Below are 13,164 nucleotides of genomic sequence, written 5' to 3'. Positions count from 1 at the left end.
GTTCCCCATATGCGATGAATTTATTGTTTCTTTTAATAGTAATCGTATTACTGAAAAAGACAGAATATCCATCCGCACACAGTTTTGAGACAAAAATCAAATTTCTTCTTAGATTTTGCACAAAAAGACAATCTTTAAGTACAATATTTCCTTCTCTAAATTTTAATTCTACGGTGCCTATTGCCGTAGCTGCTGTTGGTTCGGCTGTCTTAATTTGTTTGTTTATCTTTGTTGGGTCTTAAGTCATTAGTTATTGGGCCTTAGTTACTGGGCCTAATCTTATTTAGTGTTTATTTTGACTAGGTGTCCCATCACTAATCAGGGGCATTCTGGTATATTTATGTAACATTATGTAATGTTCTTTTATATAATAGATTAGGGCTGGCTGAGAAGACTTTTGCCGCCCATCTCATATCTTCTTCTTCTTCTTCTTCTCTCATTCGACAGCTCTATTTCAGCAAACATGGTATCAGAGCGCTAATCTTTCGACTGGTTACAGCAGCCGCCTCTTCTTCTATTCGCAATTAACTCTTTCACTTCATTTTTTTTTGGTTGCTGCAAAGAAACCCTAGGGTTGGTCGTAGAACACAACTGGACCTACATCTAGGGTTTCCCTTGGTTGTAGGGCCCAAGGGGAGTTAGACCTAGAGGCTAATGCCCTAATAGACGCAGTACAACAGACTGTAGCCATTCGGCTAAGATAGATCTGTGTAGAACAGATCTAGGCGGAAGGACTAATCTTAGTAGTCCTAGAACTGTTCGTGGGTGAGGTTATAACCTGCGATAGCAGTGCTTAGTACACAGTAGAAGCCAACACAGCAAGTTGCAGGCTGCGGCAGCAGTGATTAGAACACAGCAGAAGGTAGCACAACAGATTATAATCTGTGACAGCAGTAATTAGGGCACAGTGTGCAGTGCAGTACTCGGTGTTTCAGCTCTGTGTCGGGTTCTCAGGACTGAGTTTACAGTGCAGCAAGTTCCGTAAGTGTGAAACAGTTCACTATATATTGTGTTTACAGTCTTGACATTTACGAGTAAGAGAAGATGTCTTCCATATCTAGGGAAGTGTCTTCTAGAGATGTTAGGGCTTGTGGGAGATCTCCTAATTTGGAGAATCCAAATCTGCACAGCCTACAGATCACAAGTGTGTTGTTGGATGAGTACAACTTCAGAGAATGGTCTGTCTCAGCCATGCTTTTCATCACATCCCGGGAACTCACTGGTTACTTGGACGGGTAGAAGAAGGAACCCGAAGTGGGGAGTGCTGAATATGCAACTTGGCGCAAGGAGAATGCTACAGTTATGTCCTAGCTACTTGCCTCAATGACTCCAAGAGTAGCTAGGACTGTTCAACATTTCTCCACGGCTGCCAAGATATGGGAAAAAGTTTCTAAAACCTATGAGCAGAAAAAGAATAATGCCAGAATTTACAGATTGAATCAAGACATTGCTGCCTTGAGGCAAGGAGATATGAGTGTTGCAACATATTTTGCTACACTAGAAGGACTATGGGAAGAGTTAGATCACCACTTTATTATTGATTGGGAGAATGCTAGAGACAAGGAAAAGCATGACAAACAAGTTGAAGAGGGTAGAGCATTTAAGTTTCTAGCTAGTCTAGATCCTATATATGAGAGCATAAGGTCCCAAATTCTGGGAAGGAATGAAATGCCAGACTTACATCATGTTTACTACCTTGTGAGGAATGAAGAGGTGAGAAGAAAAGAGATGCAGGTTGATACTCAAACTAAACTAGCTGAACAGTCTGTGGAACATTCGGCCCTAATCTCTACAAATCAAAGGGGAAATAGGCACTCGGACAAGAGACATCTGAAGTGCACCCACTATGGAGGGGAAAGGCATGTGAAAGAGACCTGTTGGGTTCTCCATTCGCATCTGAAGCCAGCTGCATTGAGGAAAGATAAGAAGCATCAGAAGGGTCAATCTGCAAGTGCGAATCTGGCTACGGGTCAAAGTGATGATGGTTCAAAACACTCATCCACAGTTACTTTCTCTTCCATGGGACAGACCACTAATTCCCCTGGAACCGGGTCCTTGGGTTTTACTGCCGATGAGGTAGAGGTACTTAGCCGGGCCCTAGCCCGTCTAAGGACCAATTCTCTTCCATCCTCCTCCCTTTCCAGATCAGGTATTGTCTCTGCCTTTAGTGCATCTAGTACTATTGATCCTGCCTCTTGGATTATTGATTCTGGTGCAACTGACCACATGACACACATGCCTTCTCTATTTTCTTTCTATCATTTAATGTCTGGCCAAGATGAAATGAGGGTTGCTGATGGTTCTCTCTCTACCATCTCTGGGAAAGGAGTGGTTGACCTAAGCAAGGACCTCTCACTCAAATCTGTCTTGCATGTTCCCAATCTTTCTTCAAATCTCTTATCTGTTTCAAAGCTTACCAAAAATTTGAATTGTAGCATAACCTTTTTTCCTACTCATTGTGTCTTTCAGGACAGATTGACGAAGAGAACGATTGGGAGCGGTCATGAGTGTGGAGGTCTCTACTACCTTGATGCAGACATCAGTTCGGCCTTACAAACATCTACTACTAGTAGTCAGTCCAATGTGGAGTCAATAGCTAGGTTACACCTGTGGCATGCTAGGCTAGGTCATTTACCGTTTTCATCATTGGAAGTGTTGTTTCTAGAATTATTCAAAGGTGTTTCAAGTCAAGAGTTAGTTTGTGAAGTCTGTCAACTATCAAAGCAATGTAGAACTGTTTATCCAACTTCGAGTAATGACATTCAAGCTCCTTTTGACTTAGTCCACTCTGATGTTTGGGGCCCCTCTCCCATTATTTCTGTTGATGGCTTTCGATACTTTATCAGTTTTATTGATCACTTTTCTTGATGCACATGGATCTACTTATTAAAAGCACGAGAAGAAGTACCGCGGGTAACCATGACATTTTGCAAAATGATTGAAACACAATTTGGCACGAAGATCAAACAATTCAGGTCAGATAATGCTGTAGAATACTTTGAAAGGTCCTTGAATCTGTTTATGGAGGATGCTGGAATGATTCATCAGTCATCTTGTGCTAGTACCCCCCAACAGAATGGGGTTGGTGAACGCAAGAATATGCACCTATTGGAGACTGCTCGAGCCTTACTATTTCAGCACAAAGTTCCAAAAAACTATTGGTCTCAAGCAATCCTTACTGCATCATATCTGATAAATCGAATGCCATCCAAGGTATTGGGGATGAAAACTCCTTTCTCTGTTCTTTGCCCTCATCTTCTTGACTTTTCTCTTTCACCGAGAGTCTTTGGTTGTGTATGCTTTATACATGTCAAGGATCCGAAGAAGACCAAATTGGATCCTAGGGCTACAAAGGGAATCTTTTTGGGGTACTTCCCTACTCAGAAGGGATACAAGTGTTATGATCCAGTCACCAAGAAAAAATATGTCATAAAGGATGTGGTATTCTTTGAGTCTCAATCCTATTTTCATTCTTCCTAGAATCCTCTTCAGGGGGAGACTAGTGGGATGGAAGAGGATTTTTCTGTTCCCCCATTCTTTGTGCCTCTCTCTACCTCAGGCCTTCCATCTTCTCCTCCTAATCCACCTAGTTGTGGTATCCTGGGTGAATCTAGTGAGGCTCCCATTGTACCAACTACTACTAGTGATGTTGCAAATATTATTGAAGACTCCAACAGGCTGCAAAGAGATATCAGAATCACCTACAACAGAAGAAAGAAGGGCCCTCTAACTCATGACAACAACCAATTGGACTCGGATCAACCTATATCAGAAACTCAAGGTAATCCTATCAGTTCCTCTGACTTGGATCTTCCTATTGCCCTTCGTAAGTCTACTCGTTCTTGTACTATCAGACACCTCATTGCTGATTTTGTGTCTTACTCACATTTGTCTCCTCGTTATTGTTCTTTTGTGTCTGCTCTCTCTTCTGTGCATGTTCCTACCAGGTATTCTGAGGTAGTATTTGACCCAAAATGGAAAGAGGTTATGGACGACGAAATGAAGGCCTTAATGAAAGCAGGGACTTGGGAATTAGTGGATCTACCAGAAGGGAAAGACACTGTTAGATGCAAGTGGGTGTTCACTGTGAAGCATAGGGAGGACGGGTCCATTGAAAGGTACAAGGCTAGACTGGTAGCAAAAGGGTTTACTCACAAAGAAGGGATTGACTACAAAGAAACCTTTGCTCCGGTGGCAAAACTCAACACAATCCGAGTTCTATTATCATTAGCTGCAAATTTCTCATGGGAGCTACATCAGTTGGACGTGAAGAATACTTTCTTGAATGGCGACCTGCATGAAGAGGTGTTCATGGATCCTCCACCAGGTTATGGGTTTGGGAAGAAGGTATGTAGACTGAAAAAAGCCCTATACGGCCTTAAGCAGTCCCCTCGAGCTTGGTTTGAGAAGCTATGTGGGGCCATGAAGAAAGGGGGTTACACTCAAAGTGGGGCAGATCATACCCTATTCATAAGGAAGAGAAATGGCAAACTTACAGCACTTATTGTCTATGTGGATGATATGGTAATTACAGGGGATGATCAGGAAGAGATTAAAAGACTAAAGGAGGTCTTGGCTGCTGAATTTGAGATCAAAGACCTGGGCCAACTGAGATACTTTCTTGGGATTGAAGTTGCAAAATCCAAAGAGGGCATCTATATATGTCAGCGGAAATACATTCTTGATCTTCTTCAAGAGACAGGCATGATGGGGTGTAGGCCAGCGGATACTCCAATAGAATAGAATCATGGTCTACAGGAGTTAGTAGGAGAGGACTACCTTGATAAGGAAAGATACCAAAAACTAGTGGGGAAGTTGATTTACCTGTCCCTCACTCGCCCTGACATTGCTTATGCTGTACATGTTGTCAGTCAGTTCATGCACACTCCTAAAATCCCTCACATGAAAGCTGTGGAAAGGATCCTCAGATATTTGAAGTCTTTCCCGGGGAAAGGGATTCTGTTCAAGAAAAACAGTAAAATTGAAGTTGAAGGATATACTGATGCAGATTGGGCTGGCTCTGTTGGGGACAGGAAGTCTACTTCTGGGTACTGCACCTTTGTTGGAGGAAATTTAGTTACATGGAGGAGTAAAAAACAGAATGTGGTTGCTAGATCTAGTGCAGAGGCCAAATATCGAGCTATGGCTCATGGTGTTGCTGAACTTTTATGGCTTAAGATCCTGCTTGGTGAACTTGGAATTAAGATTGAGTGTCCTCTCAGGTTGTACTGTGACAACAAGGCTGCCATCAACATTGCAAATAACCCAGTGCAACATGATAGAACAAAACATGTTGAGATAGACCGTCACTTTGTCAGAGAAAGAATTGTCTCAGGAAAACTCTGCATCCCTTATATTCCCTCCGAGATGCAGATTGAAGATGTTCTGACTAAAGGGCTAGCTACAATGAAATTCGTGGACTTACTTGGCAAGCTAAACATGATTGACATCCATGCTTAGCTTGAGGGGGAGTGTTGGTTCGGCTGTCTTAATTTGTATGTTTATCTTTGTTGGGTCTTAAGTCATTAGTTATTGGGCCTTAGTTACTGGGCCTAATCTTATTTAGTGTTTATTTTGACTAGGTGTCCCATCACTTATCAGGGGCATTCTGGTCTATTTATGTAACATTATGTAATGTTCTTATATATAATAGATTAGGGCTGGCTGAGAAGACTTCTGCCGCCCATCTCATATCTTCTTCTTCTTCTCCTCTCATTCGACAGCTCTATTTCAGCAAATAGCTGCAACGCTTGCAGAAGTCCCCAAGTAGAGCATCACTTCTCCATCATTTAGTCTTCTGCTTACCTTGAACCCCTGCAGTGAGTTACACGCATGAGTTGAAGCCCTGGAGTCAATACACCAGGACGCAAAAGCCACCAATAAGTTAGTTTCTATGACACAAGATTCGAATTTACCTTTCTTGGATTCCAGGTACTGAGGACAGTTCCTCTTCCAGTGGCCGGTTTGTTTGCAGTAGTGACATGCATCTGCTGCCCTGTCCTTCTTCTGCTTTTTGGTCTTGGTAGTCTTCTTCTGAGGCTTCTTTGCCTTCCTCTTTTTCTTGCCCGCTTTGTTAGCTTCAACAAGCATCACCACAGGCTCATCCTTCTTAAGTAAGTCCTCGGCCCTTTGCAACATATTGCTCAGCTCTTGGACGCTGACATTCAGCTTGTTCATATTGTAGTTTAATATGAACCCATTGAAGGAAGAGGGCAAGGAGTTCAGAATGGCATCTACTTGAGTGCCAAGATCTAGCCCGGATCCAAGGGCTTCCAGCTCGTTAATGTATCCCATCATCCGAAGACAATGGTCGTGAACTTTCTGCCCCTTGGACATCTGAGCGGTCATGAACATTTTCAAGACCTTCTGTCGAGTAGAACGGTTCTGCTCTTCGTACATTGTTTTTAGACTGTCCAATATGTTCTTAGCGAGTTCGATCTAATCGAACTGCCTCTGTATTGAGTTGTCCAAAGAAGCAACGACATAGCAGCGGGCTAGGGAGTTTTTATCCTCCCAATCTTGGAATTCTCTCCTACGGGCTTCAGAAGCCCTATCACTCGGACGTTCCGGGGCAAGAGACTTGACTACCTTGTCCAATTTTTCAGATGTTAAAACCAGCATTAGGTTACGGTACCAGTCGGCATAGTTTGGGCCTTTAAGCTTGTTGTCGTCAAGAAGCTTTGCAAATTGTCCGTTTGCCATTTTCTGATAAAACAACAAATATCAGTCCATAACCTTACTTGATTCATGTTCAAATCATAGACATGGATTTTAATCTATGTTCCATTGCCATTTTTCATCTCTGAGTTTTCCCTCCTTCTCAGGGATGGAGACAGCGACTTGTCTCTGGAAATGTGGTAAACCACGTAGGGTGCATGGAGCCAACTGTTTCAGCTGCAAAACCCCACCACCTTTCTGTGAAGGATCATATCCACTCATCATATGAGTTTTCCCTTTGGCCTCTGTCAGACAAGGTTCAAAGCCGTTTTCAGGTAAACCTTTCTGTCCAGTGAGTGCTCACCCATCATATTCGTGAACGCCAAGGTACCGTGAGAGAGTTCCCATTTTCTGGTGAAGCCCCTCCCACATCGGTCTATGACGCTCCTATCATCTTATGAAACACTTAGACAAGCCCAACAGCAAATGGATAGCCCATTTTCTGGTGCGTTTCCTCATTACTGAAGTACCCATCCTCATGCTAATGATGGAAGGCCTTTAGAGAGTTCATCACATGAATCTCCCTATCACGTGCACTCATATTTACTAGAGGGAACAAGAATTACTCCCTAGTTCATTTTAGGTCAAACCAAAGTGGCTCCCACCAACTTTCATAAAGCCAGATTTCGGTGGGCCTAAATCAGCCAGGGTTGCGCACGTAACCTCTTCAGGAGGTGTGGGGCCCACCATTGAGGGAGGTCATCCAATGACCAGGAGGGACACCATGGCAATGATGTGCATTCATCCATGGTGTGCGCAAGAGCCACTATCGAATCTACATGGGCCAAGCACTTATGGCCCATGAACGTAGCACATCACACATCCATACATCACATGTAGGGAGGAATTGATCCAATCAATTAATTATCTGTAAAAGCCCATTTGAAGCCCGTTTAGTCCATAATATTAACAATTAATATCATCTAGGTATATGGGCTGAATTAGGGTTACCCAGTTCGGCCCATATAGCTTGTTCTTTTGAAGTGGGCTTTTTGCAGTTTTAACAATTTAAAACTGGGCCTTATAGGTTGGGTCGAATTAAATGTCCAATTAATTATCAATCCTTAGGCCCATTTGAACAAAATTAGGGCTGATATACAGCCTTAATCGAACCCCAGATTCGGTCCTAACAATTTGAACCAATCTTGGTTCGAATGGGTCTAGGGTTCGATTTTTAATTAAATCTTTAATTCAAGAAAATAATCTGAAATTAAATAACTGATAAAAGAAAAGAAGAATCAGTCAATCCAGGGCTGTTCGTACAATCCATCATGCAAAACAGAGGTTAGATCACAGAATGCAGTTTCATAAACTGCAAATCGCAGGTAGCAAATGTCCCATCTGCGAAATCTCCTTCCTTGCACCGCCATCTTCGATCCAAAATAAAATAAATGGAAAACCTAATTTCTATTATTATTACATCAGATCGAATACCTAATACATTGAGTCTAAAAATAAAAAAAATTATTTACAGACCAAAAGTAATGAATAAATCAAGAAACTGCAAATCTTAGAAACTAATTAGTTAAGGCCTTGCTGATTATGGTTGTCATTTTCCAGTATGCTCATATGGATATTAGTGAGCCATGTCTATTCATCTGGTCCCATATATTTTGTTTTGTATAACACAACAAATCCTGAGAAGTTTCTTTCTCTATTTATTAAAAAACTTAGTGCATTCCATGTTCAGTTCAATATTTCAGTTGTTCTAGTGCTTATAGTTCTTTTGTATGTGCAAACAGTTATTGTTATGGAACTTTTGCAGATTTCTCTCTTATTATTATTTTCTTCATCCATTTAGTTTGAGTTGCTTATAGTATGCATTGCCATTTGATTTTTAAAGAGAGGAAACTTCAGATGCACAAACAGTTCTGTTGGAGTGGAAACACAACTTAGTAGTCTAGCATCAATTACTCAAGTTCTTGATCCAAAGCTTCATCAACATTTAGGTACTACATTGGTTAAAAACTTCTGATTATTTTGAAATTTAATTCATCTGTTTTTTGTTTCCCTTTTATTTTATGGATTTTCATATTGCTAATAATTTTCAATCCCAAAGTTAAACTTATCTATTTTGACCATAATATGTATCTCATTCTGTTTAACCGGTAATAGAAGAAACTTGTTGAAAACTTGGTACATGAAAAAATCCCTAAGGATTTTGGTATTTCCAAGACTAAAAGGTTCCAAAGAATTTACCCATTTGGTGCTTCAATGTTGACATTTGACTATTTGAGAAACCAAAAAATGGTATTAGAGAGATTCTAAAACATGCTTTGGCCGCTCTTTATTGAAGGCTTAGACTTCGAGGAGCAACTGATTACCTAGACTTCAAAGGGCACCTGATGCCCAAACAGTTACTATCTGTGTAAAGATGAGGTTTACCTTCCAAGAATTGTAAAAGAAAACTAGGAAGGGCTTTCATCTTTACCTATCTAGGGCCATGAGAATCTGTATGTTCATCTATTAGTCAGACTTAAATTCTATAAAATTAATCCACCAATATTTGTTCTTTTAGAAGTAAATAAAAAAGAAAATTTTATTAGATGTAAAAGAAAAAGAGTACAAGGACGAGTGATGGGAGATCACCTATAAAAAAGAACAAAAAAGTACATTTGTTTGTTCTGTAGCTACAGTAGATCGAACTAGGAGAAGAGAAGAAGAAGAAGATGAAGAGAACAGTCGAACTTGATAGACTAAACCCTATCGGTTGACCCTTAATATGGATTAGCCTCTAATTAGTAGTACAAAGACTAAACTGCCCCCACTTAAGTATGGGATAGGAAGTCTCTATTAAAACTGCCACATAAGCAGATAACTTAACATAAATAAAATGACTAATCTACCCTTATTCGGCTAGCTCTAACACTACTCCTCAAGCTGGAGAATATATGTCATAGTCCTAGCTTGTTACATATATAGTTCACTCTCCCTAAGCTTAAGCCTTTTGTAAACAAATCTACCCATTGATCACCTGAGCCCACATGTTCTGTGCTTATCTCTCCAATAAGGACCTTCTCCCTCACAAAGTGGCAATCAATCTCTATGTGCTTTGTTCTCTCATGAAAAGTAGGGTTGGATGAGATGTGGAGTGCAACTTGATTGTCACAGTACAATTTCATAGGTCTATCCATGGAGAACCCAATTTCTTGTATGAGATTCCTCAGCCATACTAATTCACATGTAGTGTGTGCCATGGTTCTGTATTCGGCTTCAGCGCTGCTCCTTGCCACAACCATCTGCTTCTTACTCTTCCATGTCCCCGAGAAGAAGGGGATAGTCTCAAAGAAGGTGACATCAGGACAGACATAGCACTTCCGAGTAATGGGATTGTAACACTTGTACCCTTTTTGAGTTCGAGAGTAGCCAAGAAAGACACACTTAATAGAGCGTCCATCCAGTTTGTCTATTCCAGGACTCAGATTGTGAACAAAGCACACACAGCCAAAGATACGAGGTGTTAATGGAAAGGGAGACAAGGTGGGGAACAAAATAGAGAAGGGAGACCGACCACGAAGAATGAAGGAGGGCATCCGATTAATAAAGAAACACGCAGTAAGCACAACATCACTCCAAAATCGTTTAGGAACCCTCATATGATGAAGAATAGACCGAGCAGTTTCAAGGAGATGACGTTTCTTTCGTTCAGCCACCCCATTTTGTTGAGGAGTGGATGCACATGAAGTTTGATGAATGATGCCATGTTGTTCTAAATACTGTTGAAAGGAAGTAAGAAAGTATTCACGACTGTTATCTAAACGAAAAACTTTGATCGGAACACCAAATTGTGTACGTATTTCAGCATGGAATTTTTGAAAAGTGGAAAATAATTCACTCCTTTCTTTCATTAAATAAATCCATGTCATCCTTGAACAATCATCAATAAAAATGACAAAATACTTGTAACCATTATAAGACTCTATTTTACTCGGGCCCCAAACATCTGAATGAACCAAAGCAAAAGGACTCAACATACGACTTTCAACTCTAGGACTAAAGGGAACACGATGATGTTTCCCATACTGACACGACTCACACTGTAAAGACAACAAATGACTCAAAGACGGAACCAGTATCTTGAGTGCCTTGAAAGATGGATGTCCTAGTCGACAATGCCACTATAAAGGAGTGAGTGAAGTCTGAAGTGCAACTGATGATCCACCACCGTCAAGGTAATACAATCCACTAGCCTTATGCCCCCCACCAATCTTCTTCCCCGTCTTGAGATATTGAAAAACACAAAAGGAAGGAAAAAATGTAATAGAGCAATTAAGAGTCTTGGTTAATTTACTAACAGACATAAGATTGAATGGAAACTTAGGGACATATAGAATAGATGATAAAGAAAGAGAAGTCGTGTCAACATTACCAACACCACAAATGGGAGAAGAGGAACTGTTGGCAAGGGTAACAGTTTGAGATGTGGAAGTTTCAGAGAGGGAAGAGAACACACTTGGAGTCCCGATCATGTGATCAGAGGCTCTAGAGTCAATAATCTAGGGAGAGGGTTTGGATGGCAGACAAGCTATACCTTGTTAGAATGTTAGAATGATGTCTCTTTGTATGAGTGTTCGGCTGATAAGAGTTCTTATTAGCCCATACTTAAGTTTAAGTTATCCTATAATTGGGCCTGTGTTAATGGGCCTAAGCCTGCTTAATGTTTTAAGTTAACTAGGTGTCCCATCACTAATCTGGGGCATTCCAATAATTTCTTGTATCTTGTACTACATTCAAATATAAATAATAGCATGGTCGACTGGCTAGTATAGTTCGACATTCCAGCATCTCTTCTTCTTCTCTTTTCTGCTACTTCGACTACAGTAGTTCAACTTTCATGGTATCAGAGCATTGAGCACCTTCCTGGTTACAGCCGATGCCATCTCCTCTTTCTTGTTGTCTTTCTTTTTTTTTTTATTTGGGTTGCTGCTATGAAACACTAGGGTTGTAGGAGAACTACACAAGGTTCGACCTAGGGTTTCCCTTGGTTGTAGGGCGCAAGGGAGGTAAGACCCTAAAGCTGATGTCCTACTAGTTTCTAGTAGTTAGCAGCTATTCGGCTGCTAAGAGAGGTCTGTATAGGGCAGACCTAGTTGAGGACTGATTTCAGCAGTCCTAGTGTTGGCCGTAAGGAGGGGAACTTCCTTTACAGTTGCAGTACTCGAAGTTCAAGTGGAGTCTGCATAGCACAGGTCAGTTACCAGCCCAGAACACCTCATTTGCTGCTGTAACTGAACTGCTTCAGAACTGTGACAGTCTCGACAAGTCTGAAACTGTGTTGCGAGCTGTCAGGGCCTGTTGAGGTTACTTCGGCTAATCAGAACCTGCTTCAGGACTGCTTCAGCTAGTCTTAAATTAGTGCTATCTACACAGAGGCTGCAGCCAAGATGTCTTCAATATCCGGAGATGTTTCTTCTAGGGATAACAGACCTGCAACAAGGTCTTCAAATCTGGAAAACCCTAATCTGCACAACCTGCAGATTACAAGTGTGCTACTGGACGAATACAACTTTAGGGAGTGGTACGTTTCTGCAATGCTGTTTATTACTTCCCGTGGCCTCACCGGCTACCTAGATGGGAGCAAGAAGGAACCTGATGTTGGCAGTGCAGATTATGCTGTGTGGCGCAAGGAGAATGCCACAGTTATGTCCTGGTTGCTTGCCTCTATGACTCCTCAGGTTGCCAGGACTGTTCATCACTTTCCTACAACAGCCAAGATTTGGGAAAAGGTGTCTAAGACCTATGGACAGAAGAAAAACAATGCTAGAATCTACAGATTGAATCAAGACATTTCTGTCTTAAGGCAAGGTGATATGACAGTTGCAACATACTTTGCAACTCTGGAAGGTCTTTGGGAAGAACTTGACCATCACTTGATATTAGATTGGGAAAATGCCAGGGAGAAGGAGAGACATGATAAGCAAATTGAAGAGAGCAGAGCCTTTAAGTTTCTGGCTGGCCTAGACCCAGTATATGAGGGTATAAGGTCACAAATTCTAGGGAGAGGTGAATTACCGGAGCTTCACCATGTCTATTACCTGGTTAGGAATGAAGAAGTCAGGAGAAGGGAGATGCACGTTGACTCCCAGACACAGTCAACTGGACTATCTGGAGAACATTCAGCCCTAGTCTCCACTAAAGGAAATAGATATCCAGACAAGAAGTCCCTCAAGTGTACCCATTGTGGTGGTGAGAAACATACAAAGGAGAAATGTTGGGTCTTGTATCTTCATCTGAAGCCAGCTGCTTTGAGAAAGGACAAAAGGCAACATAAGGGTCACACAGCAAGTGGGAATCTTGCCACCAACAACAGTATTGACAACTCATTGAGTACTCCGACAGTGTCCTCTTCCTCTACAAGGCAGGCTGCCGACTCCTCTGGACCAAGTACTTTGGGCTTCACAGCTAGTGAGGTAGAGGTTCTCAGCTGGGCATTAGCCCGTCTGAAGA

The 13,164-nt window shown here is 41.5% G+C and overlaps 1 protein-coding gene across 3 annotated transcripts in view; it reads left to right on the top strand.

Annotated features, from left to right (window-relative positions):
- LOC104610957 (rab GTPase-activating protein 22-like) overlaps positions 1-13,164 on the top strand; it is a 90,620-nt gene that overhangs the window by 61,616 nt on the left and 15,840 nt on the right. For 2 of the 3 annotated variants that reach the window (XM_088894537.1, XM_088894538.1), the window contains one exon: positions 8,561-8,666. The exons of the other annotated variant lie outside the window; for it this stretch is intronic. In XM_088894537.1, the coding sequence (XP_088750663.1) occupies positions 8,561-8,666 (106 nt within the window). The remainder of the gene's footprint in view (positions 1-8,560; positions 8,667-13,164) is intronic. 3 annotated transcript variants of the gene reach the window in all.

Source organism: Nelumbo nucifera, chromosome 1 (genome assembly GCF_055504915.1).
Source record: "Nelumbo nucifera cultivar China Antique chromosome 1, China Antique-T2T, whole genome shotgun sequence".
Classification (NCBI taxonomy): Eukaryota; Viridiplantae; Streptophyta; class Magnoliopsida; order Proteales; family Nelumbonaceae; genus Nelumbo; species Nelumbo nucifera.
The sequence above is the reverse complement of the archived record's forward strand: the minus strand, read 5'-3'. Positions and strand labels throughout refer to the sequence as shown.